The 18,557-nt window shown below is 50.7% G+C and overlaps 1 protein-coding gene and 1 long non-coding RNA gene across 4 annotated transcripts in view; one reads left to right on the top strand and one right to left on the bottom strand.

Annotated features, from left to right (window-relative positions):
- Window positions 1–7,381, top strand: part of SRRM4 (serine/arginine repetitive matrix 4) — a 156,268-nt gene extending 148,887 nt beyond the window's left edge. For all 3 annotated transcript variants that reach the window (XM_058691654.1, XM_058691653.1, XM_058691652.1), the window contains one exon: window positions 881–7,381. In XM_058691654.1, coding sequence (XP_058547637.1) covers window positions 881–1,220 — 340 coding nt within the window. In that variant the 3' untranslated portion in view covers window positions 1,221–7,381. The remainder of the gene's footprint in view (window positions 1–880) is intronic.
- A 9,618-nt stretch (window positions 7,382–16,999) lies between these two features.
- On the bottom strand, window positions 17,000–18,555 carry LOC131489256 (uncharacterized). The gene is made up of 2 exons (XR_009250447.1): window positions 18,349–18,555; window positions 17,000–17,295 (listed from the first exon to the last, which is right to left on the bottom strand). It is a non-coding gene; the product is annotated as an uncharacterized LOC131489256 (long non-coding RNA).
- Between the last annotated feature and the right edge of the window lie 2 nt (window positions 18,556–18,557).

Raw genomic sequence — 18,557 nt, 5'->3', positions numbered from 1 at the left:
AAACTGGCTCCTGGCAATCGGTTGGGCTCCTCCTCCTGGCCCTCCAAGGGTCAGCTACTCCTTCCAGAGACCCACAGGATGGGGCTGCGGTGGGGTTCGGGTGCCTGGTTCCTCCTCCCCAGAGATGACCTGGAGGAGGAAAAAGAACCTGTGCCCCAAACAATAAAATGGGGTAATGGCATCACCTTCTCAGATACCCCACAGATCACCGTGGTACACAGGGACTCCTATACCCTTGACCAAAGGTGACCAAAGGTGTCCTTGGGGTTGACTTGGAGGGAGACAAAGTGGCATTTCTAAAAGGCTCTCTCGTTTCCTTAGTCGGTCTCAAATAGTCCATCTTGATGAACCCATTCAGTGTTTCCCAAACTTCAGTCACCCAGCAGCATCTTTTGATTCGTCTGTTTAGGAAGTGTACTACTGTTTACTTAATTTCTTCAAATAGATATGCCCTTTCTTAGAGGTCCATACATCTAATTCAAAAGGAATACACCACAGTATACTATAGTAAATGGAAAATCAGCCTCTCTTACCATAAATAGAAGGTTCTAGTAAAAGTAAAAATAGCAAAACAAAACTGCCATTAAAGTCTAGACGTAGATTCCTTCGCCAGCTGGAGGCTCTGAGCCCCCGGCTTGGTTTGTTAAAAAGTGAGGTTATCACTTCTCAAGACACCAGCGCTAGGGCTGAGACCTTGCCCTGGACGGTCTGAGGGCAGCGAGAGGGGCTTAAAAAGAGTGTTTCCGCTAAGGGCCTGGGAAGTGGAAGGCCATGCCGCCCCCCCCCCCCCCCCCCCCCCGCCGGGGGACCGGGCTGGTGCGGTCCGGGTCGAGGCTGGGCGGAGTCTGGCCCTCGAGCAAGCTCCCTCTGGTCTCCGCAGTGCCCGGAAGCGCCCCATCCCCTACTACCGGCCCAGCCCGTCTTCATCCAGCAGCCTCAGCAGCACCTCCTCCTGGTACAGCGGCAGCAGCGGCCGCTCTGCCAGCCGCAGCTATTCCCGAAGCCGCAGCCGGAGCCGCAGCAGGAGCCGCAGCCGCAGCCGCAGCCGCAGCAGGAGCCGCAGCCGGAGCCGGAGCCGGAGCCGCAGCCGCAGCAGGAGCCGCACCCGGAGCAGGACCCGCACTAGCAGCAGCTCGGGCTCCCGCAGCCCCAGCCTGGGCTCCCGGAGCCGGAGCCGGAGCTACAGCTCAGCAGACAGCTACTCCAGCACGAGGCGCTAAACGAGGGCCCTCCCTTGAGCCGGCTGCCTGGGGGGTGGGGGGCCCTTTCCCTCTGCCGGCCTCCCCCGCTCCCTGCCCACCCTGCCTTCTCCTTGGTGACAGACATTGAGGGCTCCTGGACCCTGTCCTTCCTGCTCTCCTGGGGAGTAGGAAACAAAAGTACAGGGGCTTCGGCCTCTATGTCAAGCTGCTAGGAGCCTCCACCAGCACCACCCTGGGGCTCAACACAGGCCTGGTCATAGGGAGAGAACCATCCTCTGTTGGCACAAAAACCCTCCAGGTTTTGTAAGAAGCGATGGCTTCATGACTCAACAGTTTGGGCCTGGCCAGGAAAAACAGAGTTTTGCTAACCCACTGCTCACAGGATGCATATGGGAGGCTAGGAGTCATTTGTCACACCTGCCCTCATTGTCCTCTCATCCCGTCATGTGTGGACCCTCACGGGGTGGGAGGGGATGAGAGGAAACCAAGAGCAGTGAGGCCCAGGAGACGGTGTTGCACCTTTCACCTCCCCAAACAGGCCCAAGCAAAGGCCCGGAGGATGCTTGAGGGGGATAGAAGGGGACCTATCTGAGTGGGGAATGTGGATGTTTCAGTTGGTAAGAAGTGTCAGGAGGTAGGAGATGGGTTCTCTGCCTGTGAATATAGCAGCAAAGGGCAAGGGTCATTCTGCCGCTCCCAAGATCTCGGCACAGTCAGGAAGAGCAGTCCAGTAGATTCTAGCAACGGAGAGGCCACCACATGGCTTAGACAGCCTCTTGGCTGTTCACAGGGCCCCTGAACCTCACTGAGAAAAGACACAGTGGACAGTCAGGACAGCTTGGTGTGCAGCCCCACATCCCAAGTTTGCCTCGGCCCCCACTGGCTGGCACCAGCTTAATTCCACAGGACCATCTGCTGAACATTCCCCAGGGCCGTGGCCGGCTGCCAGTCCCCAGCGCCAGCCAGTCTGGCCTTACCCTCCAGTTGGAGCCTGCCTGCCCCCTCCCCACCGCCCAGACTGCCACACCCTGGATCCCACCCAGTGTGGCTGAACCATCTAAACCCGCCCTCAGCCTAAGCTACCCCCTTTGCCTCTCAGGAATGTTGCTGGGATGGGGCATAGTAGCTCAGGTTTTGGGGAAAGACCCAAGTCCAGAGAGTCTGGGGGGACAGGGGCTTGGGAACTCCATGGCTTCCGAGGCTTCCTGTCAGCCAGAGCCCACCTTTATTTCTGCCCTCACCCTGTCTTCCCCCTGCCCAGGGCTGGGCAGCATGGGTAAGCTGATCTCTGACACACAAACACCACCAGCTGCTTCACCCACAGAAGGCACTGAGAACAGGGGTGTGAGGGAGAAGATCCTTAAAATAAACTCCTGGGCACCCCCCTCACCAGCTGACCGGCTTTCCGGAGCCCTGTGGGTGAATGTCAAGTTTGCGGTGGCAACAGTGGCAGGGCAGGGCATGGAGGGAGATAGTGAGGGGGGACAGTCCGCAGCTCTGGATACTGGGGGGCGAGCTATGGGGAAGCAGGGACCAAACACTCTTCTTCCTTCACACCCCAGGGACAGCATTTGGAAAAAAAAATCCCTTTTCTTGACATCAGTGACTCATCTCCCGGGCCCCTCGTCTTTCCCAGTCCATCAGCCCGTGGGGCCAGAAACTGCCCTGCAAACTCCCGCAAGTCCTTCTTCCACCAGGAGAGCAGCGAGAGGTGCCCCAGACAGCACGGGGTGACCTGGCCTTCCCCTGATGCCCTCTGGCCCGGCCCTGGGCCCCACCCGCCAAGACTGACAGATGCCAATGCTGTCACCACAGAAGGCCGGATGGCAGGTGCCTGGGACAGGGGCAGGTGCCCTGGGAGGGCATGTACAGCAACTGTAAATAACCCTCTTCCCTGCCCAGGAAACCAGCCTGGGCTCCAGTCTCCCATCACGGAGACAAAGTCTTCTCGGAGCTGCAGAACCTCTGGAGCCACGGACCCTCCTTAGCAGGACAGCAGGGAGAGAGGCCTGGGAGCCTCCCGTCAGACTGCCTTCAGACAACTCTAGGGGACCATTTTGCCTGGGGCTCCTAGCAAACCTATTATTTATTTTATTTATTTATGTTTATTTATTTATTTATGTGATGATCTCTCTCTCTCTCCCTTGGTTGCCATTAGCAGTATTCAACTATTTATTTATTTATATGGAGAGGTGTGTGTGTGTGTGTGTGTGTGTGTGTGTGTGTGTGTGTGTGTGTTGGCAGGGGGCGGGGTGCTTCTGAATTATTTTTGTGCATCTCTTTTTTTCCCTCGTGTCTTTGTGGATGAGATCTGAGAGGCCGGATGTGGCTAGGGATGTTGGCTTTGTTCCCGCAGGTGAGACCCACAGAGCTCTAAGTCCAAACAGCCTGGAATTGGCCTGGGGAGGGGGACACCTCAGACCTAAGGTTCGTTATGTCAGTGAAGTTCAGGCTTGCTCCCCAGCTCCCTGCCCACCAGCTACCTCACTAAGGTATCAGAAAAATGAAAACATCCACAAGGCTTGTGAGCTAAAGGCCTGAAATGATACACTGGAGTCACCGCTCACATGGGGGTTGGGGTCTAAAGTTAGCATAAGCTAAGGTAAAACTTGCAGCGTCGAAATCGTCGGTGTGAGTGCTTTAGGGAGGCACCTGCTGGGAGACAGATGTACTGTATGTCGCCCACTGACAAGGCTTCTTCGTCAGTACTGCAGGAGCTGTCTTGCGTTTGGGGGGCCATGGTGGTTGAACTGGCATCTGGTTTAGCACTGGGATCGAACTTTGAGTGGACAAGGAGAAAGCAGGGCAGGAATTGGGCTGAGGGAGTGGAGAGAAGATGCACATGGGGTCTCACCCTTACTCCAGCGGAGACAGTAGTGGGCAGGATCACTCCCTCTCTGAGCATCCTGGTGGGTTTCGTGCAAATTACACATCCTTCTGCTTCCATTGTAGCTAATTTCTCCTCATGCACTGAGGCTTTTCCAGGCTGCTCTCTTCCTTCTGCAGGAGGCCCACTGCTTCCTGGAGTGGTATCAACCTCCCTCGGAGAGATACACAGACCCAAAGTAGAAGCCTTTTGCTGGGATCTCCTGCTTTCCATCAGGGAAGAGCACAAAGCTATTTCAGAAATTAGAGAACGGAAAAAAAAAAAAAAAAAAAAAAGACAAGATGAAAGGAGCAGCCGGAAGTTCCCCCAAGAAGGTCATTGAGGGTCACATCAAGCCAGGATCTAGAGGCCTTTCTTTACCAGTCCTGCCCCTCTGACTGGCAGTGTCTTCCTGCTGCTTGCCAGAGAGGCCCCGCCCCCACCCTCTTTCCAAAGTCATCATTCACTGCTTTGAAATTGCCAGATTCTCTGGTCCAGCTTTGAGTTTGGTGAGACTTTTGCAACATCCCTGGTCGTTTCCCTGGCAATGTGACTTTACCCTGCTCTATCCCAACAAAGAAGTACCTCCAGCCAGGGGAAAGTTGCAAGAAGGCTGCTTAAATGCCTCCAGGGGGAAAACCTCTGTCCCTCCCTCTTGCCCAATGTGCTTCTCTAATTACCTTTACATTTCCTTTCTTTTGCATCCAAAATTAAACAGCTTCTTGGGATGCTGGTGACCTTGCTTAACCAAAGGCCCCAGCCACCCCCCCCCCACCACCCCACGCCTCCACATCCCTATTTCTCTGCCTATTTTGCCCACATTACCTTCTGCTTCCAGGGAATGAGACAAATCAGCTGAAATCTGCTGGTGGCGAGCATTCATTTTAAAAGCCAGCATTGGAGGGTGTGACTTGAGGCCCAGAAACAGCCCACCTGCAGCCTTTCTGGATGAATGAACCTGAACAGATCGATTCATTCCTCTGGGCCAAAGATTCCCCCTTTGCGAAGTAGGCGAGTTTTTGAGATACAATCCAGAATGTTGACCTGAGGGCTGGGAAATTGTCTAAAGACAGAGTGAGTTCACCAGGACTTAGAAGCAAAAAGGAGAACACCCTCAAACATTTTCAGGAGGTTCTCAATCATTAGAATAAAACGTATGTGAATTCCTTCAATTAAATTAAGAAAAGCTAACTCACTCAAAGCCCCCTCGAGGTCTGACCGCACGCATTCCTATCTCTGTCTCTTCCTTTCTTTGTGAAGGAAAGTCAGTCTTTCAGAAAAACAAAATTGAGATGTTTGAAAGACACAAGGGTCTCAGTCTCAGAGAGCCCCCATCATTTCATTAGCTCAGAACCGTCCTCTTTCCCAAAGGCTTTCCTTGAAGAGAGCCAACATTTGGGTACTCCTAAAGGTTCCAAAGCCCCTTTTTTTTTTTTTTTAAGTCTCACTCCCATCACGTCTCCTGCTATATTCTTTTCCATGAATATTCACAATCGTCTCACAAGCATCTGTCTTGCCTTGCTTGGCTCTCCAGCTAAACCAAAAAGTTTGATTAAAAAACAAACCAGGATTCCTCAAAATGTTCCCTCCTCCATCAGCCAGCTGCATCCAGTTGAGGAACTTCTGCTTAGATACAGTGTCATCAAGCAATGCTTTCCTGAAACCTCTTCCTTGTCATCTCTGCACGCATGAGCCAGTGCTACTGAGACTTGGCATCTCCCCTCTGTCTGTGGCTATTGTTTTGTTTTTTGTATTTATTGAGGGTTTTGGGTTTTGGGTTTTGCATTGTAAATACCATGATGGGGGCCCCCTCATCAGATCATGGCTTATTTAATAATTTATTCCCTATTTATTAAATGGTATTGAGAGAGGAGAGGGACCCCTCTTCCCCTAAATTGCTATTGGAAATCGGTCCATCAATCAGCTCTGGGTGTGGCTGTCTGCAGCAGGGGCATTATCCCCCAGGTAATGAGTGCTAGAATCACCCAGCAAATTGGAATTGGCAGACACGGAGTCTTCAGTCATACAAATTAAACTCAAAAGGAACTAAAACACTGGTTATCTCCGGGAAAACCTCATTTTGATGGAAATTAATTGAGGAATGAAATGCCTGTGCACGAACCAACTTCTATTAAAAAGTCACAACTCCTTGAAAAAAAGAGAGAGAGAGAGAGAGAGACAAAATTGTAATTCCTTTTCTCTGGCCAAGAAAAGATATGCCTCATCTTCTAATGAGTTGAGCCAAAGAGACTGGAACAGGATTCCTTTGTGATTCTCTGGCCCGTGTGTGTCTGTCTGGATGAAACGGAGTGGGTCTCAGGCCTCAGTGTTACCATCTGTAAAATGGGATTTGGCCGAAGTGTTCTTGGCAGGGTGGAGGGAAGGGGTTCTAACTCTGATGTCATGAGCTCCAAACTGTCAGGTGTATGGTCCATATGCCTTCTGCCGACTATAGGTTGAAGGATGTCTCCCAAGGAAGGAAATAAAACACCAAGCATGGACTTCATTTGCAGGGTAAGGTTGTAGTAGCTGAGTCCCTCAGTCAAAAATGGGAGGCCTTCTAGTGCTGCCACCTTATATAACTCTTATATCCTGGGTTAAAGAAGCCCTCTCTCTTAGCTTGAACTTCTCTCCAAGCCCAGACATCCAGAGATATCAAAGGAGAGACCAAGAAGGCTTCAGCGTTCGCTGGATTTAATCACTGTTTACGTGTCAGGACATATTTTGTATGGTTGTTCTAACAAGCCAGTGACATAGGTCACGTTGCCATTTTCCAGATGAGAAAACTGAGGCCTGGGAAGGGGGAGCTGGCATGCCTAAACTCCCTGGAGCTCAGATCCACCTGGCTCCGTGTCCCACTCTCTCGGTGGCTCTTTCTTGCCAGGTGCATGTTTGAGAACTCTCTGCAGGGTCTTTTCTCTCCCAAGTCTTGGCTGCTCGCTCAAGCAGCCATTGGCCAAGGACCTAGCAGGATCCACTATATCAGCCCAGTAGGCTTGGTGCACCCCAAGGCCACCTCTCCACACCGGGGGCTGGAATTCTCATCCGGAAGACCCCAAACAAGGGGACCCGGTACCAGCCTGGCTCGGCCTGAGAAGCCAGCCTCTGCCTGGGACATCCACATCAGAGGGAGGAAGCTCCTGTGTCCTCCAGCATCCTGGGACCCTGTCCTCCACCTAGTGATACCGTGGCCATGGCTTGTTTGATTTCTGGTGTCCACAGCTAAGCATAACCTTTCCGGGGTTTCTGATTTTTCAGCCTGTACGAAACATGTCTCTGTTATAATAAAAGGTCCCATGGTATGGTGTTCTCATATGTGGCCCAGCATCCTCTGTCTATGGGGGGTGCCCAGAAGCAGAGAGGGAGGTAGGGTGGCAGGGAGACGGGACAGAGAACATCTAAGTAGTACCTGCTGCATGCACACATTGTCACGTTGCTCAACACGTTTCTTTAATCTTCAAAACAAACCTGCAGGCATTGTGTTGCCCTAAGCATTTTACATGCAGTATCTTAGTCATCACAACCCTATGAGGTAGGCATTAGAGTCTCCTTCCTACAAAGAAGGAGACTGAGGCCCCAGAAAAGCAAAGTCACTTGCCCAAGGCCACGGATTCAATGATAGGATCCAGGCAGGCTGACCCCAGATCCCAGACTGTTCACTGCTCTGCCCCACAAGACTTCAGCTCATGCAAAGGGTCATCAGTTCTCTTCCGTAGAAGAAGTTTTCTCCCATACATTAATGGTCAGGAGGAAGTTCAGTGCAGGGCACAGATTTGGGGCCCCAAAGATCTGGATTCTAATATAGCCCCTGCCGTTACTAGCTGTGTGGCACTGAACAAGGACGACACCCTGTTGGGACTTGGTTTGCTCATCTATGAAATGGAAACAACAGTAGCTCCCTCCCTGGGCTGCTGTGGGAATTAAATGGATGGCGGCTCTAAAAAATCATGCGTGTGGTTGGTGCTCAGTGAATGTTAGTGAGCGTGACTACCATTCCCTAAACCGAGACTGAGCCGTGGGAGTGGGGCTCGTGGCGACAGCCATAAGTGGCCAACTGGGAACCGTGGGGTTCCTGCAAGGCCCTGTGAAGGCCTCCAGAAATGTTCTCGGTGTCCGACTTTGGGGTTTCCTGCCGTAGAGAACAGAGGTTGAAAACACCCATGGGGACAGGCAGGTGAGGGAAGGCGGCAGGGTTAGGACTGTGGGGACCCAGGGAATCCAGGACACCATTGCCAGATCGCTAGCTCAGCTCAGGATTGCCAGGTCTCTCCATTTCTCGAGAGAATGTGAATTTTCATTTTTCATTATTTTTTAAAATTTTTAGTGTTTATTTATTTTTGAGAGAGAGAGGGGGAAAGAGAGAACGAGTCGGGGCGGGGCAGAGAGAGAGGAAGACACAGAATCCAAAGCAAGCTCCAGGCTCCAAGCTGACAGCACAGAGCCCGACGTGGGGCTCGAACTCACAAACCCTGAGATCATGACCTGAGCCGAAGTCGGACGCTTAACTGACTGAGCCACCCAGGTAACCCGAGAATGTGAATTTTTAGACAAAATTTCCTGATTTTCAAAACGTGCGTTAACTCAATCTTTTTTCAAACATTATGCAAAGGCAAAAAAAAAAAAAAAAGTTATGCAAACACACATACAGATAATGTATATCATCCCAGGGGCCAGACAGGTCCCCCATCCTCAGGAATACAGCCCCTTGTCTACAGAAGAGTGTCTACACCCGACTAGGGTATCAGCTGGGGGAGAAAGAGCAAACAAAATAGGTTACCTACTGTCACGTCCCCTTGTAGCTTGCCCCTCTAGAAATCTCCCTTGAAGATCAATTGGTGGGATGAACCTCGCTGGGGTACATCCATTGCTCTCTGCCACAACTGCCATGACACCACCGCACACACATGGATTTCTCTCTTCCCAAACAGGCTGCCGTAAGGCAGCAACCAGAGTCCCCTTATGAGGCTTCACTGATAAATAATAGTGGTCATAATAATAATAGTTATCTTTTATGGATCGATGATCATGCACACACCGAAACTTATCAGGCATTACCTTCCTTAATTGTCATAACAACCCTGTTTAGCCCCATTTGACAGATAAGAAAGTTGACAGTCACAGAGGGAGTGCCACGGAGCCGGTGGGTATTTGAACCTCGGTCTGTGGGCCCCAGGACCGTTTCTGCTGCACCTCTTTACCCCTGAAGGCAGGAGCCCCATAACTCAGAGCTAGCCCTCCGTAAGGGCCCCTGATGAATTTTTCTGGAAAATGTGTCTGCCGGGAAGCTGTCCCTGTGATGCCAGCCATCCCTCAGTGACTCACGGAAGAGGCCTTCACCTTTCCGTGTCCTGCTCTGGCTCCTGGTTGCAGGAATCAGGTGTTCTTCTGGCTAGGCTCTTGGTCTGAAGAGGCCCCCCTCCCCCTCCCAGCCTCCACCGTCCTGGCTGCTAGAGAGGGAGAGCGGCTTCTGGAGATGGCTCTCTTTCAGGCCAGATTAGCAGCTGCCCAGGGGTGCAGCCGAGGTAGCATGCAGCAGCACCCTTAGCATCTGCAGTCCCAGGGGCACACACAGCCCCCCCTCATGGTGAAGGCCGTGAGACAAACAGGGGTTCTGGAGGACATCAGAAGATCCAACTTCCCAAGAGGCAGGGGCCAAGGAGTCTTGTGACCTAAGCAAATCAAGCCCCTCTCTGAGTGCTATAGTTATTTCACCTGAAGAAATTGGGTCAGGCCAGTGGTTCTTAATGCTGGCTACACATCAGAATGAGCTGTGAACTCTACAAAGCCACCCACACTTGAGTCCCACCCACCCCCAATAAGAAGAATTGCTTGGGGTGCCTGGGTGGCTCAGTCTGTTAAGCATCCGACTTCGGCTCAGGTCATGATCTCACGGTTCCTGGGTTCGAGCCCCGCGTCGGGTTCTGTGCTGACAGCTCAGAGCCTGGAGCCTGCTTTGGATTCTGTGTCTCCCTCTCTGCCCTTCCTCCACTCACACTCTGTCTCTCTCACTGTCAAAAATAAACATTTAAAAAGAAAAGAATTGCTGAAGGTAGGTGCCAGGCAGTGGTGTTTTTTTAAATGTTTACGGGCACCTGGGTGGCTCAGTCGGTTAAGCGGCCGACTTCGGCTCAGGTCATGATCTCGCGGTCCGTGAGTTTGAGCCCCGCGTCGGGCTCTGTGCTGACAGCTCAGAGCCTGGAGCCTGTTTCGGATTCTGTGTCTCCCTCTCTCTGACCCTCCCCTGTTCATGCTCTGTCTCTCCCTGTCTCAAAAAATAAATAAATAAAACGTTAAAAAAATAAAATATTTATTTTGAGAGAAAGAGAGAGAAGGGAGAGAATCTTAAGCAGTCTCTGTGCTGTCAGCACAGAGCCCTATGTGGAGGCTCGAACCCACAAACCGTGAGATCATAACCTAAGCCAAAATCAAGAGTCAGGTGCTTACCCGACTGAGCCACCCAGGCGTCTCAAGGTAGCAGTGTTTTTTTTTGTTTTTTTTTAATTTTTTTTTTCAACGTTTTTTATTTATTTTTGGGACAGAGAGAGACAGAGCATGAACGGGGGAGGGGCAGAGAGAGAGGGAGACACAGAATCGGAAACAGGCTCCAGGCTCCGAGCCATCAGCCCAGAGCCCGACACGGGGCTCGAACTCACGGACCGCGAGATCGTGACCTGGCTGAAGTCAGACGCTTAACCGACTGCGCCACCCAGGCGCCCCAAGGTAGCAGTGTTTTTAAAGGCTTCCTAGGTCATGCAGATATGAAACCAGGATTGGGAACCACTGAATTACATGGCATGTTAAATGTCACCTTAAATTCTCAGGTGTGGTATCAGAGGTGTGGCGTGTTACAAGCCGCCACAAAGGTACTGATAACGCCAGCAACAACGCCACCCAACACTTACCTAAGACCCACTGTGTGCTGGGCATGATTCCAAGCACTTCACATATATCAACATAAATTACATTATTTCATCCTCACAGGGTCCTTAGGAGGCAGGTACTATTTTGATGCTGATTTTACAGATGCAGGAATCTGAGGCACAGACCGGTCGCCCCACTAACATAGCTAGTCAGGGGGGGCACCGCTGGACCCCAGGATGTGGGTAAGTTCAAAGGGACTCCTCAAGCAGCCTAGGAGGTTCAAGGAAGGCATCGCAGGAAAACTGACTGATGGCCCGGGAAATGAGCAGAGTGGGTCAGGCCAGGAAAGGGAGCTCAGGAAAGGGGAGGAGGACAGGGGATCCCAGGCAGGAACAAGTGTGTGTGTATAGGAACAGGGCAATGACTTCCACCTGCCAAAAGTAGGCTCTTCGTCCCCCGCCTACCCTGGGCACTCCTTCCACAGTTCTATGTAACTGGTTTACTTGTTCACGTCTTCATTGCCCATCTCCAAGAGGACAGAAGCCTTGTCTGCTGCCTCATTCATCTCCCCTCTCCCCGCCCCCCCTACCCCCCCATCCCTGTGTGCCCAGCAGGGGCAGCTGTCAAATGATTAAATCTGCTGGGTTACCAGCTCTGCTTCCCTCCAAGTCCCAGGCATTTTTGAGCTGGTTGATTTTTACTTTAGGTCGAGGTTGGGGAGTATGGTTAGGAGACTCTGGCAAAGCAGTGATATGTCCCACACAGGGACCCTAAGGATCTCTCACGCACACATTCTTCCAACGAGGGGCTGTGTCCCTCCCTGGAAGTGAGAGAAGGCAGCGTGGGGATGAGGCAGACACACGTGAGCACCTACTATTCACCCAGCACTGACTGAGTGTAGTCCCTAGGATAAGAGGATGGTGTGATCCTTAGAAGGCAGTGTCTGAGGGGCGCCTGGGTGGCTCAGTCGGTTGAGTGTCCAGCTTCGGCTCAGGTCACGATCTCGCGGTCTGTGAGTTCGAGCCCCGCGTCGGGCTCTGTGCTGACTGCTCAGAGCCTGGAGCCTGTTTCACATGCTGTGTCTCCCTCTCTCTCTGACCCTCCCCCATTCATGCTCTGTCTCTCTCTGTCTCAAAAATAAATAAACGGTAAAAAAAAAAAAAAAAAAAAAAAAAAAAAGAAGGAGTCAGAAGACCTGGGTTTGAACCTGACTGCTGCTTCCTAGCTGTGTGTCTGTGTGTAAGTGGCTTCACCTCTCTGAGCCTCAGGCTCCTCATCTTTCCAGTGGGGATACGAAAAGTATCAATCTCATAAGGGTCTCATGAAGATTAGCCAAGGTGGTAAAAGGTAAAGCAGAGGTGATACACTTTGCCCAGCACCTGAGTTAGTATCATTGTTGCTGATACCAAAAAAAAGGGGGGGGAGGGGTAGGCTCAGTTGCCCAGGTGAGCTCATAAGTTTCTGGAAGGGTTTCAGGTCACCTTGGCAAAAGTCCAACAGCCTCTCCTCTCACCTTTCATCACCTCAAATACCAAATTCTCAAGAGAGGCACTCCCAGCCGCCACCCTCCATGAGTATCTTCTCTCAGAAGAATCTAGAGTCTCCTAAGAACTTGGCGATCTCCCTGGGTATATCTCCACCCTGATATTTGATCATCTTCAATCAGAGTAATTATTTTTTTTAATGCTTATTTATTTGGGGGGAGGGTACAGAAGATCCAAAGCAAGCTCTGTGCTGACAGCAGCAACCCAATGCGGGGCTGGAACTTATGAACCGTGAGATTGTGACCTGAGCTGAAGTCGGATGCTCAACCAACAGAGCCACCCAGGTGCCCCTCAACCAGATTAATTCTAACATCAATCTAGAGGAAAGACACGGGGCGTTCAGGCGTTTCCTCCCACAGCCACAGGGTTTCCACTGCCTCTGAATCCTGGCTCTAACACATGCTATATCATGGCCCACCAGTGATGAGATGACTCACAGCAGTTTTTCTTTGGGTCTTTTTTTGACCCATTGCCAGTGAAACTAGTCAAATGCTTTCTCAAGGTGTAACACTGGGTCCCTTTGACAATCTGCTCTCAAATCTAAACCCCAAATAAACAACACCAATCACATCGAATATATTCATGTTGCCAAATGGAAAGGGGTTGGAACAGGTACACACACGCGCACACACACAGTTTGTTTTTTTCCTTCACTTTGAAGCCCATTTCTAGCTTAAGGCTCCATGACCTCCCGTGCTTGGGCTTCAGAGAATCTGTGAATCCTTTGAAATCACGGGCAAACTTTTAATGTATGAAAATACCAGCATTTAGGTGCAGAGAAGCACATATTCCCCACTATTTTCCAGAGGAGCCCAACTTGAAGCCTTTAGGATGCTTCAGCAAAATCTGTCGTTACTCTCGTGGGTATGGCAGTTTCTAGTTGCCGCCCAGCAGTCACTTACCTTTTATCCACGGTAGTAAAACTCCTGTTTTAACGAGCTTCATAGCCACCCAGAATAAAGACTGCATTTCCCCATGTTCCTTGCAGCTGGTATAGCCACGTGACTAATTTGGGCCAATGAGATACAGGCAGAATTTCCTCACATTTCAATAAAAGAAATTGTTATATGCTTCTCCCCTTCTTCTTCACCCCTTTTTTCTTCCTGCTGGCTGGAATGTAGACGTGATGTCTGGAACTCAAGTGGCTCCCTGGTCCATGAGGTGGCTTTGGGAAGTGAGCCCATACAAACAGAGCAAGAAGACGGAAGATTCCCAGTCTCTGAGGGCTTTGCAGAACAGGGGTAGCATGTCAGTAACAAGACAGAATGTCTCCGAGCTTTAATATTAAGAAGTAATAAATTTCTCTTCTCTTTCGGCCACGGTTATTTTGAGCCTCTGTTGTTCACAGCTAAGATGAATCTTAATTCATACTCAGGGTGAGGCTAAGAGAGTGCTCAGAAGGAGGTATCTTGTTTATCCTTGTCCTTCTCTATACGTCCTCCTCATCTCCTCCAACCTTCCTCCCCTCCCAGCACAAACCGTGAGAACCCTTTCAGGCCAAACCCTCCGAGGAGCTGTCATTCCCAGACCTAAAAACAACACAAAACAAACTTTCCAAAGCAGTTGCCTGGTGTCATGTCACCAACTGGTCAAACCAGCTCCTGCTCCGACCTCAGAGATGGAAACGGGGGCCTCAAGATCACAGGCTCTCCACCTCTCCCTCCCTCCAAGGATCTCAGAGCCACCCCTCTGCATTAGTGACTCCAATGGCACTCTACCTAAAGGTCTCAAACTGAGAGGAATAGGTACCACTTTTCCAGCAAAGGCTCTTGGCAGAGAAGCAGATAGAATGGTTTATTAGAATGATATTCACATTGAGGAAGTTCTTTTGAAGCAATACCAACAACCACAAAAATGCAGAATTTGGAGGTCGATCCATCAGAATTGTCTGCATCATGATGAAGCAAACAAACAAATCCAAAATTTCAGTCTTAAGGGAAGAAAGGTTCGTCTGTCCACCATGTCCATTGTGGACCAGCAGGGACACCCTACCCATCAGAGATGTTGGTGACCATAGTGCAGAAGGAAGAGAAATCACCCAAGGGTCCTCCCGTCATGGAGCGGAGGTCTCCCATGGGTTACTCACATGCTTGGAACTGACAGTGACAGATATCACCTCTGCTCACCACTCATTGGCCACAACTAGTTACATGGCTCTTACCAACCACAATGGCATCAGGAACTGTGTTGCTTCCTATCACGTGCCCTGAATTTTACTGAATCCCAACTACGTCCTGGATACTGTTCTAGGTGCCCATGACACAGCCCTAAACAATCAGACCACAGTCCCTACCCTCGGCCCCCACGGAGCTTAGGTTCTGATGGAAGGGGCAGACAACAATCGAGGCTTAAAATGTAACTCAGTTCGCAGCCGGCGCTATGAAGAAAAACCAGCTGATGTAAGAGAACATGACTTCAGATCAAATGGTTGGAGAAGGTTTCTCTGAGTAGGTGAAATTTGAGTAGAGACACAAATAAAGTGAGAGACCAGTCCTGAGGAAATCTGGGGGAGCAGTGTCATAGGCAGTGGGAACGGCACGAGGGAAGTCCTCAGACAGGAATATGTGTGGCTCTTCTGTCCAAAGGACAGAAAGAAGGCCACCAAGACTCCAGCACAGTGAGCAAGGGGTGGATGACAGCAGGGAATCAGATCAGAAAGGTAGCCAGGAGCCTCAATTTGCTTCATGAAACTTTTGTAGCATCTAAAATTGTTTTAACTGTTGACTGATGATTTGCTTATCGATAGGCGTGAGAACACAGACTTGTGTCTCATGTCTAGCCCCTAGTCTAGTGCTTTGCACGTAAGAACTTAGTAAATATGTGATGAATCAATACATGAGTAAATGAATGAATGGAGGCTCCCCACTCCCCTGTGTCTGCTCCTCCACACATGGTCAACGATCACCATCACCAACTCGTGGTTGCCCATGTCTTACAGCCAGACGGGGAGTCTGACGTGCCCTCTCCTCTCCTCTCCTCCAGTCCAATCCCTCAGCCAAAATGTTTCTGCTTCCTTAATACATCATGGATTATGTCCACCCTTTATCTCTCCTCAGCCAACAACCCAACCCAAGCCACCATCTTCCCAGGACCCTACAACAGCCTCTTCTCTGGTCTCCCTGGAGTTTTGTCCCCCAGTGCCCTCTCACAAGTAGCAGGTGATTTTCCTAGAACTCATCATACCACTCTCCTTCTCCAAATAGTTCAGTGGGTCCTCAAAATGCTCAGGACAAAGACTAACTCTTAAACGGGGTCCAGAAGGCCCTACATCATCTGGCCCATGCCCACCTCCCCAACCATTTCCCCCCTCATGATCCATGCCAATTACCCAGTGAGATAGGTAGGTACTTCTGACATCCCCCTTTTACAGATGACAAGGCAGAGGTTCAGAGAGGCTAGGCCACTGGCCCAGAGCAGCCCATCTGGGTCTGTTCAGGTTCCTACCCCCCCCCACCCCCAGGCTTCACTATCTTTCTTAAGCAGTAAGTACCAACACTGTTACTTCTTTAAAAAAACAAAAAACAAAAAACAAAAAGCCTGGTTAGTTGAAATACTATTTCCCCCGGCTGCAGAATGACTATTCGGGCTGTGAAAGGGGATTTCAAAAGCCCTGATAAAGGCCCAGGAATAAGTAGAGGGCCCCTGAGAGCCCTTGGCTAGGGATGTCCCTCTTTGAAGATGGGTGGAGAGGGGGTTGCGTGAAGCTTCTCCTCCCACAGCTGACCCCTGACTCCCTTCTCCCAGGGACATATGCAGCTAAGAGGAGCTCCCATTGAGTCCACTGAGCCCTTGGCTCCGAGAAGCTTTCACACTGGTAACACATAAGGATCTCTCTGGTTGACACAGTGATGGCTTGTCCCAGGCAGCCACCAGGCTTCCAAATATCAGTGGGTTCCTGGTGTCACTTGTTCTACTGAGAACGTCTGGAAGGGCCCAAAGAAGTTTCCAGAGAAGGAGGCCCAACGAGAAGGTGGAGGGAGAGGTGGGCTGGTGACCTGTGGTCTTTCGGGTCCCTTATGGGTTTGGACAGCGCTTGCTCTGGCCATTCAGTGGGGACCACATAGCATAGCCCACTGGACAGCGAAGCATACAGGCTTAGCAATCAGCACACATCTGCCTCTGTGCCTTCAGTTTTCAACAGAAAACGGGGTTAACAATATACTACTATCTCATAGGGTTGTCATAGGAATGACAGAGGTAAGGTAGGGTCTTTAGTGGAGCTTGGCACGTAAGAGTTCTCCAGCAATGGTGGAGATCATTACTATTTTGTTGTTTGGGGAGCTGTTATCCACAGGCTCATGTGGTGGTGCGGAGCACGGACTCTGGAGCCAGACTGCCTGGATTTGAGTATCAGCTCTGCTACTTTGTAGCTGTGTGAGTTCATGCGAGTAATTTAACCTCTCTGTGCCTCAATATTGGTGCCTCAATATTGTCGTCGGTGAACAGGGATAATAATACCTATCTTAAAGCAATTTGGATGAGGATTAAATAAATCAGTTTATGCAAAAGACAACTATTACAAAATGTTAAATAAGTATTATTATTATTATTATTACTTACAGAGGTGGTCAGAGGAAGCGGTCCCTGTGTTCTGTATAGAGCGTGTTTGTGAGACTTGTCATGCATTTCTGCCCAGAGCCACACATACACCGTCATGGGGGGCTTATTTGGCTTGTGCTCCGTATCTGGCCTCGGGATCAGAATTGGCCCTTCTGTTCCTGACGCCAAGGGGGATTAACTTGCCTCACCTTCTCGAGCCAGACCAGGCTGGTCCCCTGGAATGGATCAGGGCGGGAAGAGAAACGTGCACAGGCCCAGGCTCCTAAGATTGTGAGATAGGATAAGAGACACAGAGAAAAAACCCAGCTTGCTCAGGACTGCACTTAGGCAAACTTCATGACTAACCAGAGATCACACATGGGTAGTGTATATACTGCCCTGGCGGGAATAGTCGGAAGCCTCACCCGAGGGGAGGACATTCTGCCCAGGACCCTCAGTCGGGACTCCAGCGGGGGCTGTTCACCGAGGGGCTCCCCCAGCCAGAGGTTGGATGTTGCAAGTACCTGATTTGATGTGTTAACCCTTCTCTGTTCTTCTCTATACTCTCCCCCTCTTTATGTTTACTCGAATTATTTAATTCCATATATTCCCTTTCCCGTATAATTAATAAAACTTTCCTCCACAAAACAGAAAGCGTGGCTATCGTGAATTACTGTTATTCAGAACATTCTGGAAAGAATTTTGGACATAATAGTAACAGGAAGCTAGAGCTGAATAAAGAAGCATTAGCTGTGTAGGATTATGAGGGCATTGACTTGGGTAGGGAGGGACCACGTGGGTTGTTTATTTATTTCATTTATTAATCATCTTGTTTTTGCCTGGGCATTTGGCCAAGGAAAGAGCACGGGGCTTGAAGTTCAGACACAGCTGGGTTTAGAACCCACAAGCTGGTGGCCTTGGACAAGTTCCCTCCTGTGCTGAACCTCAGTGTCCTCATCTGTCAGATGGAGATGATGGTATGAACTTCTGGGAGGGGGCCTGTGGTGAGGAATAAATAAATAGCACGCTTGGAAAGCATTCCACTGGGTGCTGGCACCTTCTAGGCACTCTGGAAATTTTAGCCCTATTCTAATGCTGTTATTGCGTACAGGGTCTGCCACATGTGAGCCAGGCAATTGTGACACTGGGTCGCTAACGGGACATCACCTGCTTGGCAAGACCTGGCGAGCTCCTACAACGCACCAGGCACCCTTCCAGGCACCGGGGATGCTGCTGCGAGCAAGATACCCGAGGGTCCTGCCCCCGTGGAGCCGAACGTGCTGGAAATTCCATTGGGGGTCTGAGAAAGGGAATGGAAAAAGACACGAGCATACACCTCTCCTATTTGCTGCAGGTGTGCTGGGCTCCTGGGGCGTCCAACGGAGGGAACTCTGACGTGGGTCTTTCTCCATCTGGAGCCTGAATGCGGCAGGCCACCAGGATCTGCGCCCACGCCTGGTGTGAGCCTGGAACAGAAGGGCCAATTCTGATCCCGAGGTGGGTCTGTGAGCTCCAGACCCCTATAACTGTAGAGAAAACACTAAG

Source organism: Neofelis nebulosa, chromosome 11 (assembly GCF_028018385.1).
Source record: "Neofelis nebulosa isolate mNeoNeb1 chromosome 11, mNeoNeb1.pri, whole genome shotgun sequence".
In the NCBI taxonomy this organism is placed as follows: Eukaryota; Metazoa; Chordata; class Mammalia; order Carnivora; family Felidae; genus Neofelis; species Neofelis nebulosa.
The sequence above is the reverse complement of the archived record's forward strand: the minus strand, read 5'-3'. Positions and strand labels throughout refer to the sequence as shown.